This window comes from Sceloporus occidentalis, unplaced genomic scaffold, assembly GCF_023333645.1.
Source record: "Sceloporus occidentalis isolate IW3139 unplaced genomic scaffold, rSceOcc1.0.p SCAF_2, whole genome shotgun sequence".
Lineage (NCBI taxonomy): Eukaryota > Metazoa > Chordata > Lepidosauria > Squamata > Phrynosomatidae > Sceloporus > Sceloporus occidentalis.
The window spans coordinates 199,375,938-199,393,348 of record NW_028316982.1 but is presented as its reverse complement, the minus strand read 5'-3'; the positions used below and the strand labels follow the sequence as shown (position 1 = coordinate 199,393,348).

General features: G+C 39.8%; 1 protein-coding gene across 3 annotated transcripts in view; it reads right to left on the bottom strand.

Annotated features, from left to right (window-relative positions):
- PRDM15 (PR/SET domain 15) overlaps positions 1-17,411 on the bottom strand; it is a 53,077-nt gene that overhangs the window by 19,319 nt on the left and 16,347 nt on the right. For all 3 annotated transcript variants that reach the window (XM_089511970.1, XM_089511972.1, XM_089511971.1), the window contains exons 4-13: positions 16,619-16,772; positions 16,118-16,370; positions 14,773-14,889; positions 14,111-14,218; positions 11,532-11,759; positions 8,944-9,079; positions 6,917-7,095; positions 4,577-4,671; positions 3,675-3,762; positions 2,529-2,696 (exon numbers count right to left, since the gene is read on the bottom strand). In XM_089511970.1, coding sequence (XP_089368096.1) covers positions 2,529-2,696; positions 3,675-3,762; positions 4,577-4,671; positions 6,917-7,095; positions 8,944-9,079; positions 11,532-11,759; positions 14,111-14,218; positions 14,773-14,889; positions 16,118-16,370; positions 16,619-16,772 — 1,526 coding nt within the window. The remainder of the gene's footprint in view (positions 1-2,528; positions 2,697-3,674; positions 3,763-4,576; positions 4,672-6,916; positions 7,096-8,943; positions 9,080-11,531; positions 11,760-14,110; positions 14,219-14,772; positions 14,890-16,117; positions 16,371-16,618; positions 16,773-17,411) is intronic.

Genomic DNA, 17,411 nt, shown 5'->3' with positions numbered 1-17,411 from the left:
GACAACAAATAACATTCTTCAAGTAATTAAGGACAGATGAGAAGCCAAAGTAAAAGCGGGCAGAAATAGAGTCAGAACCTTGAACACAACTACTTACTACAGACATATAAGACCAGATTAGTGTCCACTTCCCAAAAGACCTTTGTTTCGATTGCTCCAAAATTATGGAATGACCTGCTGGAGGAGATCCGTTGTATTACTACCCTAGATGCTTTTAAGACAGCTATTAAAATGGATTTTTTCCGGCGGGCCTTTCCCATCTGATTCTGTATAAGCAGTCTACCCACCTAGCCTCCCCTATTGCTGCCATTGCTCCCCATCCTCTTCCTTAGAAGAAGATATCTTCTTGCCAAATTTTACCTGTGTTTTAAGGAATTCGCTTGGAATGTTTTTTAATGTTGTTTATTGTTTTAATCTCTTTTTATGTATTGCTTATGTTTTTATGATTGGGGGGAGGGGTTAGGATATGGGGTTATTTCTTTGTTTGATTGTAATTTTAACTGTATCATGTTTTATCCTTATACTGTTAGAATCTGCTTTAAAAAAAGCGGAATATAAATAAATTTTATTATTATTATTATACCGCCTTGGCTTAATCATTAATCAAAATGGGGACTGGAGTCAAGAAATCAAAAGAAGACTAGGACTCTGAAGGACAGTTACGAAGGAACTAGACAAGATCCTGGTGTGCAAAGAAATATTATTGGATACCAAAGTTAGGATTATCCATGCCACTATATTTCCAGTTTTCATGTATGACTGTAAAAGCTAGACAGTGAACAAAGCATATAGGAAGAGAATCAGCTCGTTTGAAACGTGGTGCTGGATATTGTGACTGCCAAAAAGATAAATAAATGCATACTAGAGCAAATAAATCCTGAATTTTCCTTTGAAGCCAAGATGACTAAAGTGAGAATGTCATATTTTGGACATATCATGGGAAGACATGATTCCCTAGAAAAGACAATAATGCTTGGGAAGGTAGTAGGCAGTAGGAAAAGAGGAAGACCTGATTACAGTTGGATAGACTCAATCAAGGACACCACAGCTCTGAGTTTGCAAGACCTGAGCAGGGCTGCTGATGAGAGGATGCCTTGGAGGTGTTGCATTCATAAGGCCACCATAATTTGAAGTTAACTTCATGGCAGTTAACAACAAAATACAGTGAGCCTGCACCATACACGGGCCCGTTAGAAGCGGATTTCAGCTTACGCTGAAGCAGCCTAAAAAATGGGAGAATGTGTGGGCGCATGCATGGCCGCGCAGCGAGCACAAGCCTCATTATATACAATGGGGTTTGCGAATGGTGTGTGCGGCCAAGGGGCAAGTGCAAGCCCCATTAGATATAATGGGACTCAAGGATACGCACATTTTGCTTTACGCGAGGGGGGTCCGGAACGGATCCCCCATGTAAAGCAATGGACCACTGTACAGTGTAAAGGTCTCTTGACTGAAAGAACTCTTGAATGATTATTATTATGGGATTTAAAATAAAGCAGTTCAGAAACCATATTGAAAATATGTTCAAGATATTTAGCTTTTTATTTAAAGTTTTCAGAATATGCTGATCTCTTAAATTTACTGATATGAATTAGTCTACAATAAATTGTAGAGAAGCATTGTGCACAATTACTGTGCTCGCCTCAGATCTTTTTAAATTACCAGGATGTTTCCCTAGTCTTGGATTTAGCTGAATAGTGCTCGACTTCTGTCCTACATTCCTAGTAATTTGGGGGTGTTGTTGTTGTTGGTTTGTTTTGGTATTGTTGATTTTATATCCTTGCAATGAGTAAAGGTTTATGTATGCATGATGCACCTTTTGTAAAAATTCTCATGTCAAGTATTTTTGCCTAAAATAATAGAAGTTGTTGTACTCAACTGAAAAACCGTCTGCACTGTTTTTCTAAGTTTCTCAGGCAAACAGTAATTTAATGTCGCACTTATGTTGATCAGCTCTAAATTCTGTAGCTATAGAAGCACATCCAGCAATAAACTGTCAACATATATATGTTTCATATTTATTTCTTCATTATGTTAGCTACCAACAATAAGGATTAATTTTGCTTTGACATGCACAAGGAAAGACAGAAAAGTAAGGACATGTAAGAATATCAAAAAGGGCATGATCAGTCTTTAAATCTCATTGAATATAAGAGAAATGTTGGACAGTTTGTTTGTTTGTTTGTTGTATCTATATCCTGCTATTCTGCCACAAAAGATCTCAAAGTAGCTTACAGACTGTTGATTTGATAATTCCCTGTCCTCAGGCTTACCACCTAAAAAGATGATATAAAAGGAGAAGGGAAAGGCAATGGGGAAGGGGATCAAGTCCAGCAGACATACAGTTATACATGGGTGGTGCAAAGCTTCTTGTAATTTACACCAGTACCATTATCATGAAGACAAAAAGTATGTCATCTGTTCAGCTTTGGAATGATTACCATCAGCCAGACAGAACACTTGCTCAAAACCCCAATATAAACTGTCAAGACAAGACTGAGAATAAGATCCATCACAAAGGTACTTACCTTCTAAATGCCGCCTCTGGTGATCCAACATGACATCCTTCCGATAAAACAACTTATTACAGATCTCACAGGCAAATTTCTTTTCTCCATGTTTCTTTTTGTGTTTTGAGAGATTGCTGTTTGTAGAAAAAAATCTAAAACACATCTCACATTGAAACGTCTTGTCATCTATAAGAAAAGGGGGAAACAAATAAGTTATGTTAATTATATATATATATATTACCATTCAGTTGTTTTTAAGAATGTGCCAAGCAATCCAGCTGCACAACAGAGCAAGGGGCTTTTTCTTAAAACTAAAAAGAAACTCTGTCATATGCTGCATTATTCATATTAAATGTTAATACCCTGATGGTAAAGCAACACACTGATGTGACAATGCCCAGTGCAGTTTATACTAAAGTTACCTATATTGGTTTCCTGGGTGGGTCAAATGTGGGGGAACCACCTGGCATATCAGTTGAAAACCTATGCAGATGTTGCTGTGTGCCTTCAAGTCATTTCTAAGGAGAATAATTCATAGGGTTTTCTGTGGCTGAGATTGTGTGATTTGCCCAAGGTGACCCAGTGGGTTTCCATGGCTGAGCAGGGAATGGAACTCTGATTCCACAACAGTCCACTACACTACACTGACTCTCCTATGCAGAGATGTAATACCAAATACGTGCTGCATATCAAGACAGAGAATGCTATGCTAACCTACCTTGGTTAGAACAGCATGCAATCAAAATCCTATCACTATAAGCCTCTTGCGTATTGCAGTGATGCACTACTTCATCCAAAGTATTCATATGGGCCTGATAGGACCAAAATGTAGTTGCGCCTCAACACAGCCCAAACAATGATTTCAAAAACCACAATGGATATGTAGAGCTCAATGCTGTAGTTCCCTTCCACTGGTGGAAGAAGCACATTTAAGGAAGATAGCTTTGCTCAATTTTCTGAAATGAGATTGTGGCTCATTTCACCTGAACAAGTTATGGTTATGGAAAACTGAGGTGCACGTATTTGTCAATTTTTATAATGGTTTTGTATAACAAGGAAGGAATACAGACCTAACCATTGCTATCTCATTTTTTACTCCATAAATAAACTTATAAACCACTTCATATAGCTTAATTGTACAAGATGATTTGATTATCACCATACCTGTCCGACAGTTGTGGAATTCTAATGCACTCTCTATCCGAAAAGCTTTTTCACATGTAGGACACCTATACCTGTATTCATTATCAACCTGGGGATCAAAAAGTAGAAAACTGAAAAGAAAGCACAATAAGCATGCACATATATACAAGACATTTGTGCTTGAAAAATACTCCTTTGATTTGTTCTCCAATAAAACTGTCTTCCTCCCCAATCCCACAGACTGTCTCCTCCACTCTCACATAGAATGTCACACATTTTTTTAATGTATGGAATGTTTGTGTGGCCTTTTCTGAGGTTCCTAAGCTTTTGAGAACATAGAGATAACATATCTGGAGACAAAATAACTGACAGCAATCTTACGGTCCTTGGAATGAATTCTAAGGACCAAACATTAAAATCAAACTTTCTTTGTGCCTGCACAGAGGTAAGTCCATGGATGAAGAAGGAGCTCCTCCTTGACAAACCTCTATTCAGCAGCTGGAGGCTTAATTATTGTTACCCTTCTGCTGCTGGAACCTGTATCACAGAAAGGGCAAAAAGGAGGATGAGTCCCGGGCAGATAAAGCAGGTTCGGGGAGCCATAAAAGCAAAAACCTGTCTGTTCCAGTGACACGCCACCAAATAGAAAAAAAAATCATGACAGCTTCAGCAATAAGAGAGTAAAAATACAATGACTGGGATAGAGCAATTACTGCTCCTGGAAGGAGGGAGGGAGGAAGACCGATTCAATGAAACACACCACCTAGTGCCCTGTTAGCATAGGAAGTGGTGGATCTTCTTCCTCATTTGCCCGTTGGACGGCTCAGTATGACTAGAGAGAGTGCCATCCCTGCATGTTCTATCCCAAAGGAGCACAAAACCCTATAATCATACCTGCCTTGTTAATGTAGACTAATACTGACCTCATTCCTGCTGTGTTTGTATGAAACATGCTGCTTCAAACTCTCTTTTCGACTAAAAAGTTTGGCACATTCCTCGCATTTGAACAATTTGTCACCTAAAGGATCAATTGCAACAAGACAAGATCAAGTTATATTTTTATTAAACTAAAAACTGAGGAGAAGGCCTTTTAAAATGAAAACATAATAAATGTAAACTTAATAGGTAGCTACTACATGGTCTCTACATTGCATTTCAGCTGCTGCTGCTGTCATCAATTTGATCATGCTTTTGTGTAATCTGTCTAAAATATTCAGACTGCTACCGCTGACATGACTTCTTGTTTATTAGAGAAATTAAATTCTAAAATGACAGATGTCATTGAAATGTAAAAAAGGAAAAAAAACGAATATACTTTGATACACTTTCAGGCATTCTCTCTCCCCACCCCAATTTTAGGGTTGTAAAATAACAGTTTTAAAACAGCACTATGGGTGGGGTGGGAGCATGATGGTCCTTGGTGGCACTATAAAAACACACTAGGGGTACATCCACACTGCAGAATTAAAACAGTTTGACACCACTTTAACTGTCATGGCTCCATCCAAAGGAATCCTGGGAAATTGTGGTATGGTGAAGGTATTCAGTCTGATCTGTTAGAGAGCTCTGGTGCCTCACCAAATTACAAATTCCAGGATTCTGTAGGATAGAGCCATGGCAGTTAAAGTGGTATCAAACTGTTTTATTTCTGCAGTGTGGATACATCCTTGGAACCCACAGGTAGTTCACAAGCAGCACTTTGCCTGTCCTCCCTTACTGCTTATCCAGGACTAATTTATCATGTACTATATTTTGTATCAATGAACCAATTCTTGAACAAAAAATATCTATGCACAGGTTTGAACACATGAAGCATACAGGCAAATATAAATTAGACATTTTGTGGCAAAATGCATACAAACTGGAGTTTGTCCCTTCTTTTGCCAATGATCAGTTGTGTTTTGCATCCAAATTAATTCACCAGGAGAAAACATAACTTATGAAGCAGCCACAGACATCATGGGAAGATTTAGCATTAAAGAGGTTTAGAAGAGAATGGTTTCTAGAAATGCAGTGGAGATAGCACTCCAAAACTTTAATTTGTATGTACATTTATTGTAACAAATTATCATTTTAATACCACTACTGCATTTTGAAGCAAGCCACTATTTTTCAAACTGTAAGAATATGTAGATATGTTATAAAGTAAAATGTAGTCTGGAAAATCAGTATGCAATCACAAGGGCTACATCAGCACTGCACAAATAATTCAGTTTGACCACTTTAACTACCATGGCTCAATGCTTTGGAATCCTGGGATTTGTAATTTGTTGTGCACTTGAGCTCTCTGACAGAGAAGGCTAAATGTCTCACACAACTACAGTTCACAGAATTCTATAGCGTCGAGCCATTGCAGTTAAAGCGGTATCAAGCTGTATTTTTCTGCAGTGCGGATGCAGCCAAAGTTTCTAATTTCAAGTATTCCCCACTCCTATTGTAACCAATAAGACATAGACCATAATGTTTAGTAATTTCTTCATACCACCTGAAGCAGTTTTTCAGGAGGTATGTAGGGATACTGTTTTTTAAAATAAAAAAACAGCATAGTTGCTTTCTATTGACACACAATCTCTCTCAGTAATTAACTGACTAATATGTTCTCTTCATCATTTTCCACCTATACTCTGGAATGGCTGCAGATGTGCAGAATAGGGCCTTTCCTTGTTTTAAAACTAGTAGTGCCAGAACACTACAACACCATGAAAGTATCAACAGAAACGTCACCAAGGACATTTCAAAATATCTTTTGAACTGTCTTAAACACATCTATAAAAACACACAGAATGAAGGGAGGAATTGTATTAATTTTCATCAGTGTTATAGGCACTCTCCACAGATGTTTGTGTCAATAACGTAGCATTCATGGAGTATTTCAAACTAAAATATCCCTGCTAGCTATGGAAAAACTAGGATCAGTTCAAAACGTATCAATGCAAAAACATGATGTCTCTAGGGGGGAAAAGATTTAAATTAAGAAAAACAGCACTGTTGCACATCACTGAACTATTAACTGATTGTGTAGGGAAAGCCAAAACCAATCTTGATTTATATATTTCAAGTGACAAGATATTTCCCTGGGCCTTTGGATTATTTTACTAGTTTGTTATCTGAATGGCTAGAAATCTGCCGCTGCTCTATTCTGATACTGCTTCAGCTTCCAATCAATGGATCTTGTTTCAGTCTCATCTTGGAGAATAGAAAACTCTCTCATTATAACAGTTAGTAGCAGGAACTTCAAAACACAAGGTTAAATTTCAACCCACCATGAGAGCGGATGTGCCTGCTGAGGTTGCTGCTGTTCTGGAACATTTTACTGCAGATGTTACACTGATATACCCGTTTGTGTTCCCCAAGTTGCTTTATTAGCTTTCGCCGGATACCATGTCTGTTCGAGAGAATTAAGCTTCTCTTGAGAGACATAGAGCTCTGATGATGAGGAAACCTGCCAGATTAGAATGAAAGTAAAAAGGTTCAGATTTCTGTGAAAGAAATGCTGTCACTGTTCCTCTTGCTTTCTCCCAGAAACTGGGACTCGATGCAAAAAGTTATTGTTAGCATATAATTAAACTGTCCATAGAATTAAACCCAAACTCACTAAAAAGACAACAGACAAAAGGCAACAAAACAGCACACCATTAAAAGCCCTTGCACTCACTTCCCAAAAGCCTGTTAGAATACTAATGTTTTTGTTTGTTGATAAGTGAACAATGGGAGGAGAGAGCCATCCCAACCACCTTAGGGAGGGAGTTCCAACACCTGAGTGCAGACACTAAGAAGGCCCTCGTTCATGCTCCCAGTGAAGTGGGTGGGACGGAGAGACTTGAAGAACTCTGTACTGATACATGTCTTTATCAAATGCTTTCTCCACATGGAAAGTTTCTCTGTGTCATGTTAGCATACCAGCAGGGGATCCTTCTAGAAGAAAAATAATTTGCAGGAAAATACAGCCCTTGCATGCACATTTGGCTTCCTACACTAGACTCCTATGTTGGGTAGATGACCTTGCTGTACCTTCCAACTCTACAATTCTGATTCTGTGATTGGAAAGACAGGAACCTGGCCTCAGTAAGCCTTATGGATGAACATGAACTGAAATCAAGTTCTGCCAGGTACCTTCCAACTCTACAATTCTGATTCTATGATTGGAAAGACAGGAACCTGGCCTCAGTAAGCCTTATGGATGAACATGAACTGAAATCAAGTTCTGCCAGGTGGTATGCTAGTGACACATTTGGATCATCGTCCTAAGTAACTAAAAATTAGGGCTAAAGTTTGCTTTTCCCCCCCTCTTCCCTCTCAGTTCTTTTTATTTTTGTCTCATGTCTTTCAGATCGAAGGTCTAAAGAGAGGGAGAGTTTAATTCTTGATCTACATATGTTGCTTTGAGAGCCTCTTTTTGGTAAGGTACAGGATAAAAAGCTTTCAAATAAATAATAAAAATAATGTCAAATCTTGTACTTCATTTAGGCAGAATGAAACATCATAGGGATATGAGGCCTATTATTCCTCTGCAAACAGACACCACGGAAATAGACTATATCACTTTAAGTATGCAGTTATTTTTAACTGAGTAGCTAAAGAGCTCAACCAGGGCAAATCTTATTCAATCCAAACAAATCTTGCCAGGACAACCCATGATAGGTTCAACTTAGGGTTGTTATAAATTGGAAACAATTGAAGGTACAAAACAACAACTAGTGCAGTCTACCCATATTGGAAATGGTCATGCTTTTGATTTCTTTTTCATGTTTCATTACACTGAAGATGATAGAAGAGCTCTTGTTCTGTTTCACATTAGCATCTTCCATTCTTCTTTTCCAGAGACTGGAGAAATTATTTTATGACAGCAACCTCCAAAATACCCCAGCAAGCATGGGCACAGGTCATGGTGGGTGAGGCATTATGATAGTACAGTGTGCCCGCGTCATACGTGGGGGCGATATACGTGGCTTTCGGCATACGCCGAAAGCTGTGCCAGAGGGAGCAGCACCGTGCCCCAGAAAGAGCAGCGTCATGCCCTGGAAAGAAGGCGTGCACCACTGCTATGTCACCGCGCCAGCGCGGGGACGAGCCCCATTAGTTTAAATGGGGTTCAAGCATACATGTAATTTCCCTTACGTAGGGGCGTCCAGAACGGATCCCCCGCATAAGGGAAGGAACCACTGTATCCATTAAAAAAAGCATACCCCAAAAACTTTTCTGTGTTTTTCATTTTAGAGTGATACAATAATGATTAATATGGAAACTGTACATTTTATCATTTGGCTCTTCTGTTTCAGGTGGGACTTACTTTGTAATAGAATTTATACTATTTGTAGTACTGGGTAGCTTCCCCAACACCAACTCCATAATCCTTTCTTCTGCAGCAGAAGGCAAGGCTACATCATCAGGTGGGATCTCTGTTATGATTTCAGCTACCTGTTCCACTGTTAATTGAATGCATTATTAATGAGAAAAAGACAGTGAATTATGAACTTTAACTATAGTCATAAAATATACTGAATGAGTCATCTACACCTTGATAAAGCTAAATACATTTCACAGTACTACAATCCAAAATGTTTATCTGGAAGTAAAGCCCCCTTACTGTCCACTGAAATCAATGTACTATAACTCAGTTTTCCCCCCCTAAGGCACAGAGAAAGTTATAAATTCAGACTTATAGGGACTCAAGGGTGAAACAGACCACCCTGAAGGGGCAGTTTGACACCTCCCCTGAGAGAGCTGGGTTGGGGCTGTGGTAACCACATGCCGTGTCTCCAATCCAGCTTTTTGCCAGCCCAAAAAGCAGCAAAATGCTGTTCCTTTTTGAGCCAGGTGACATTTCTTTTCCTGCAGCTTGCATCCATTGCTCTGCGTCCTGTTCTCTGGAACAGCAGAAAACAAGCTTGCTACCTCCTCAATATGACATCCCTTCAAATATTTAAACAGGGCTATCATATCGCCTCTTAACCTTCTTTTTTACAGGCTAAACATCCCCAGCTCCTTTAGTCGTTCCTCATAGGACATGGTTTCCAGACCCTTCACCATTTTAGTCACCCTCCTTTGGACACGTTCCAGTTTCTCATGTCCTTTTTGAATTGTGGTGCCCAGAACTGGACACAATATTCCAGGTGGGCCCTGACCAAAGCAGAATAGAGTGGCACTATTACTTCTCTTGATCTAGACACTATACTTTTATTGATGCAGACTAAAATTGCATTGGCCTTTTAAGCTGCTGCATCACACTGTTGACTCATGTTCAACTTGTGGTCTACTTGGACTCCTAGATCCCTTTCACATGTAGTCTCGTTCAGCCAGGTTTTATGGTGTTCCTGCAGCGTGTAAATGCCGCGCTGCCAGAGCGCCATGAATCTGGCCCATGTGTGGGCAGCCTAGTGATTTCAGGGCATTGTCAGGGCATGTGTTGTGTATATGCCACTTCCCAAGCCAGTGTTTCGGCTCTCAGTCTGATATAGCATATGTCTGACCTAGCTATAAATAAAAGTGGCACTTTAATTATTGCCATTTCACTTTAAATAGCAAATATAAAAGAAAGAACACGTAATGCAAATACAAGATGTCTAAATAAATTTATCTGGTATCCATTTACATTTGTAAGAGTTTCCAGAATTTATGTTCCTTCACAAAGGAGGCAGTGAATCTGTATGAGAGGTGAAATGAGAAACTCCTCACTCATCCCTTTTATCTGATTGCCTTCTCCACTCACCCCCTTTCATTTGATCATGATCCTTTCATCTGATCGCTTTGGTCGCTTCAATGCCTGTACTGAAATAGGCTTGGTGATGGAAAAGTTAAAGGTTTCCCCTTTGATATGATTGTCTAGTTGTGTCTGACCGTAGGGGGCAGTGCTCGTCTCCGTTACTAAGCTGAGGGAGCCAACGTTGTCAAAGTTGCCAGCATGACTGCACGGAACACTGTTACCTTCCCACTGAAGTGGTACCTATTGACTTACTTGCATTTTTACAAGTTTTTGAACTGCTAGGTTGGCAGAAGCTGGGAATAGTGATGGGAGCTGACTCCATTACACGGTGCTTGGGTCTCAGACTGCCAATCTGCCATCCTTGCGGTCATCAGAGCCGGTTTCTCAACCGCTAAGCCAATGCATCCCCTTTATCTCCTTGGTGATAGAGCAGTGCTGAAAACAGCTGCTCGTCTAAATTCCTGCACTGAAAGAGCAGTGTTGATTTGTCCTCTCCAATGGGCACTGAAAAAGCTGCGCTCAGTCAGCCATGCTGAAGCGGCCACAACCAATTGGCCATTGGTTCTGGCCAGGCGCACTGAATGGATATCACTGAAGTGGTCATGATGAACCAGCCACAATAAATCATCCTAGACCCCTTCACATGCCCACTATGACACATCAATGAGCTCCCAAGGGAACTTTATCATAAAGCAGAAGATGCAGTCTCCCCACCTCCCCTGCATCAAGGCACTTAGTACTGCAAAATAATTATTTCATTAGGGCAGTTTTTCCTAACTTCCAGTAACGCTGAACTACAAACCCTTCTTCTGCATCTTATGGGCGCTACAGTCCAATGCTCCCAGAGGTTGCCAGGTTTGGAAGGCCGCATTAGGGTATCATAGAATCGTAGAGTTGGAAGAGACCACAAGGGCCATTCAGTCCAACCACCTGCCATGCAGGAAATCTAAATCAAAGCATCCCCAACAGATGGCCATCCAGACTCTGTTTAAAGACCTCTAAGGAAGGAGACTCCACTACACTCCGAGGGAGTGTGTTCTACTGCCGAACAGCCCTTACTGCCAGGAAGTTCCTCCTAATGTTGAGGTGGAATGTCTTTACATTTTTCTGGAATGTTCCACATTTTAAGGTGATTACATCACAGATAGCTACTTTTGGTAACTTTCTGGTCTCACCAGAAGAGTCTTTGTCATCCACAATCACAAGAGGAGTTTCTGCTTTGGTCACTTTTGGCTTTCTGCCCCTTCGTGTATTTTTTTTCAAATCAGCGGCAGAGGTATTGGCACTTTCACAGATTATGGGCTCATCTGCAGTAGGAACCTCCACATCCTTCTCTGGTATAGCATCATTTTGATTACTCTTTGGAGTTCCTTTGGCTTGTTCCAAGTGATTCAGCAGATGTTCTGCAAGGAAAGTGTGAAGAGTCAGTGAAATGAATGAACATGTGTTGGTGCTCAGACTTATAAGAACTCAGTCTGATATAGCTTCTTCTTCTTCTTATTATTATTATTATTATTATTATTATTATTATTATTATTGGTATTTATACCCTGCCCTTCAGCCCTAAAGGCTTCATTTCAGAAACTGAAATGAAGGGTATTCTCTTCTTTTAAATTTAATGTCACCAAAAGTCAACAAAATCTATATGTTTGGAAATTTCCAACTCATACTATACACAGTACATGAAGCAAGTGCTAGTAATGACTTAGAAACAAATGCAAATAAATAAATAAACAAACAGATTCATTTATATACCGCTTCATACTGAACTAACAGTGTCTAAGTGATTTACAACTGTAAGCTAATTGCCCTCCAACAATCTGGGTACTCATTTTAGAGACCTTGGAAGGATGCAAGCCTGAGTCAAGCTTGAGCTCTTTCACTGGTATTGAACTCGGAACCTTATGGTTTTGAGTGAGCGGGTGCAGTACAGGCATTTAACCACTGCGCCACCAGGGCTCTGGTTTCTTGCTTGTTTCCATATAAATGGGAAGAAATTTTACAAGGGACAAATAAGGGTGTAAGTGCTATGTTTTATATAACCTTATATTTCCTTTGAAAAGGAAAAAAATACTTATTTGGTTTTGCATAGGGGGAGCAACTTAGTGGTCATGTTTCAATGTACAGCTAAAAACTGTTTAATTCCTAGGCTTCCACCTGTGTTCAAGCATTCTCCACCTTCACTGGCGCATTACAGACGGGCCAATGAGGCGCTGTTGTTACGTGCGAGGGGTAGTGGTTCCTGATGCGCCTTGCCCCTCGTGCGTAACGAGTGCGTCAAAATGGCGGCGCCCTATACAGATAGGCGCCGCCATTTTGACATCATGGACACATAGCGTCCGGACGTCACGTGGCGGGAGTGATGCCGCGAGTGCGCGCCTCGCACCTTGCAGTACCACTTCCGGGGTGCAGAAAGAAGCACCATTTTGGCGCTTCTTTCTTGCTGTGCCTGGGAACCGCGCTGTTTGGCTGCTGCGGTTCCCGGACGCAGCAACCGGCAGCGGTGTGAGACCGCCCATTTTGAGCGGTCTGTAACGCGCCTATGTTAAATTAAGTGCTGCTTACTATGATCCAAAATTGTAGTTTATTGTGGCACCAGAGCTCTCTGGCGGAGAAGGCTCAATGTCTCACAAAACTACAATTTCCAGAATTCCATAGCATTGAGCAAAGGCAGTTATAGAGGTCTCAAACTGGGTTATTTCTGTAGTGTGTTTTGGACCTACGTCCTCCAGGTCATAACCTGCAGACATAACTACATGTTTATTGACAAGACAGCTTCATACTTTGTGGCTTGAGGTTGACTTATCTGTACTAATCATAGTTTAGATTAACCACAATTTGTCAAAGATCAGCAAGCTGCATTTAATTTTTAAAAATGGGTAGAAAATCTACCCAACTCTTTGTGGCCACATTGAACAAGAACTGAAAATACAAAAGTCTAGGAGAGAAGCTAGACCTTTTAACAGCCCAGCATTAACATTTGCAGACTATTCAGTCAGTTGTTAAATTGTATTTAAATTAGTTTTATATTATGGCAGATAGTTTAACAATCCGCCTTCCCAATAAATTTTAGTCTACAATTACAATTTATAATTAATATGTGTGTTTTACAGAATCTGGTGGTTTTTTGTTTATATTTTGCAAGGATCACTGTAACACAGAAACACTGTTAAATGAGTTACAGTACACATGAATAATAACATGGAAGTTTGCAACAGTAAGCTTGCAAGCAAGGACTCTCATTTCAGATATTTCTAGGCCACTCTGGAAAATGTTGAGGAGTGAAGACTGCGGTAAAATTGGTTGAATAAACAAATAAACACAATGGCATAGCACACTGAAAAGGGTATTAAAGCACACTGAAGAAGCTGGAGAGAAGCTTACTTTATCAAATTTTGCTTCTGAAGAAGTGGGATGCAGTACACAAATGCTTATGCCAAACAATATTGTGTAAGTCTTTAATGTACCAGACTCTTTTAACAACAAAGACTTTTTTAGTTAACAAGATGAGGGATATACAAAAGCACTCTGATAAAAAAAAATGTGCATTTCAGACATGAGGACTGCAGTTTTCTTATATGGAGGAGTCAAAAGATAATGAAAAGTCACAAGTTTAAAAGCACTCTTCAACATCTTTGTATGTATGTCATCATATTTTAACAATTACATCAGTGCAGGCACACTCTATAATGTGATTTTGACCCATCACACCAGAGATCTCATACACATACAACAGAGACCAGAGTTTTCATACCTGAAGGAGCAGGTTTAGCAGACCGAGAATTCTTGATTTTCTTGACAGAAAAAGTACTGCTAGATTTATTTCCCTCTTGATCACTTTCCATCACAACTAAACACACATCTATTAAAGAGAATGCATTTTCATTAGTTTATTTCTCCATTTACATACTGCTGTTATAATGTCATGAAGCGCTGAACCTTATGGCAATATGGACTATACTGATGGAACAGTAGATGATGGAAAAGTATTTAGCTTATATCCAAATGTCTTCCATTTTACTTAGGCTGAGAACATTTATTTCTCACGCAATGCTCTGCTACAGTTAAAGAGATTTAAGATGTACATTCTTTCTATTTGAAGTCTGCATTGTGCTTTCGAGTGTTACTGAATGAAATAGGAACAAAGAGATCTGTCATAATTCTCTATCCAAAAAGGCTGCAGGGTGACTGAAACTTCTATTTAAAGTCTGAAATCTTTAAATACATCAGCAATAGAACTACCAGCTGAATTCTAAAGAAAAAAAACAAAATGTTTTAGCAGCATATTGGCCATGTGGGTATAGAGTTTCTATACATAGAGTAATAATAACCACAGCAATAACAATAGTTATAATAATACACAACCAATAACAATAGTTACAATAATACAGAAGAACAATAGGTATAATAATACACCTGAATGATCTGCTTTAGAGGGCTGAGAATTCTTGATTTTCTTGAGAGAAAAGGTACCAGGTTTTGAAGCAGTGTTGATCCCTTCTTGGTCACATTCCATCACAACTAAACACACATCTGTTAAGAGAACATTGCATCGATTAGCTTTTACCTTCCTATAACATTTTGCTAAAATACAAAGTATCACCACATATCTTGGCAATGTGACATACACTGAAAATGTTAGTCTATGTCTCAGATCATCTCATTCTGGTTAGGCTGAGATCTTTCCAGCTGCATCTCAGGTTATACAGACTGATCTCCCAGACCAGTCATATATTCTGTGTAACACAGTGAAACAAGCAAGTCATTGAATTTGATTGTAATGTGTGTTATACATATGGGCTATGTACTATTCTTTTGCAATAACATTTCTTAAGGTCACCTGCATGTTGTAGGAGAGGAAAACACTACTGCTTTCCCACTGCAAAGAGAGGGCAAAGCAATGTCCTCCCGTGATTGTGTCTTTTTTTCAGGAGTGTTCAGTCCTTCTTAACAGGAAGCAGTGTCTTTCCTGGAGGCAGAAGAGTGTGTAATTGTGTGTGTGAAACAAGCAGAAAGTTAAAATGTATATGGTAAGGGTTAAAGAGGCCCAGCCGGGCAGTTCAGCTGAAACCAGAGACCTTGGGGGCTACATTATATCCAAACAGAGAAAGAATTAGTTAAATGATATAGGTAATTGTGTGTAATGGCCCAGTTTTTTCTTGTGTGAAGTAGTTCTGAAAAATACTCGCAATTTCCCCATCTTGCTCCAGCCCCCAGTAGTCCAGCACACACTGTTTCCAAGGATCCCTAAACTTTCAGAGGAGCTTTCAGGGGAAGAGGGAGCTCTACTGGGGTGGGAGGAGAGTGAGGGAAGATTTCTTTCATTTGTATGTCTCGGAGCTGAAACTAGCATATAGTTTGGCTGACAGGGTACAGTATACATGAAATAGGGGAAATACTTTACTGATTCATATTCATGCATGGAAACTGTTTGCATGACATGATGCTGTTGTTTTGTGCTTTCAAGTCATTTCTAACTTATGGTGACCCTAAGGTACAGTAAATCTATCATGAGGTGTTTCTCTGTGAGATTTGTTCAGAAACGGTTGGTCACTGCCCTCCTTTAGAACTGAGAGATTGCAGTCTGCCCAAGGGCATGCAGTGGATTTCTATGGCTGAGCAGGGATTTGAACCCTGGTTTTCCAGAGTCAGAATCCAATACTCAGATGACTAAAACATGCTTGTTCTCTTTCAAGACATGCTCTCCCCCACTCCCTCAATCTTTCTTTTCTTTCCAAAAAGCCTCACTTTCCAAACGTACCATTGGTAATATTAGTAACTTGTTTTAGAACCGGTTTTTCCATTTTTTTGGCGTAGAAGGCTGCATACCAAACTCTTAACTCAGTTCCTGGTGGGATGTCCCGGGAAGTAGTGAAGTAAATGTCATTCTCATGCTGAAAAGCAGTTAGGTTCTGGTGATCATATTGGTTGGCTGGTCTCACCATCATCATCCAGTTACAGTCATCTTCATTAGAGGTGTCAAAATACACTGGAGGGCCATCCTTTTGAAAAACCTAATATACACACATGCAAAAAATATACATTTATTTGTAAGTATAATTAAATAAATAACAGTATGCACAGGAATGCATCTGTGTGAGCACAGTAGGGATGAGTAACTGCCAGAGGTCATAGGCCCCTGGAGAACTGTGGAGACCTTCACCCACTTTGCCTTCTGTCCTTTTTTTAAAAAAAATACATTTTTTAAAAAATACCTTTTTCTGTATTTTTCCCTTTTAACTGAAACCCAGAGTCACTGTACCTTCAATGGAAATGGTGACTCCTTTTCCAGTTTTGCAACTCTCTTGGATTCAAAGGGGCCAAACTGGGTACGTTTGACCAGCTGAGTTACTGCAAAAACGCCTTCAGTCCCATCTTCAAGTTGCCTGATCTCCAAGTTGGAGGGAAGAGATGATCTAACCAGTAATATAGAGAGCAAATCAGGGTGAAGCATAAATAGGCAGGCTCTGTTCACTGTGCAATAACTAATATTGTGTATAAGATACATACTTATTCTCTCTATATATTTCCTACACCATAGAATAATTAAAATTAAGGAAAACCACACAACAATTCTTCAACACCATCATGAGGTATCAGCACCAGTATGTACAGTTTGTAGTCTAAACAGCCTAAAGGCACCAGATCCCATATTATATTGGAAGCTAAGCAGGGTCAGCCTTGATTAGTATTTCAATGAGAGACTGCCAATGAATGCCAGGTGCACTGGGCTATACTTCAGAGGAAGGAACTGGCAAAACTACTTCTGTGTATTCCTTGTCTAAGAAAACCCTATGAAATCCATGGGGTTGCCATAAGTAAACCAGTGACTTGAAGGCACATAAGCTCACATGCCCAATTAGCTGAAGTATCAGGTGCAGAATACACGGCTATTTGCATTCTGAACACAGGAAACTGCCTCATACTAGGTCATGGTATTTGTCTATTTAATCCAATGGGGGGTATTTTTCCCCATGTTGAGGGTTGCTTTCCCCCAGGGATAATGTGTACGTGTGTGGCAGTGAGATGGGCATGTCGCTTTTGGGAGGGATTAA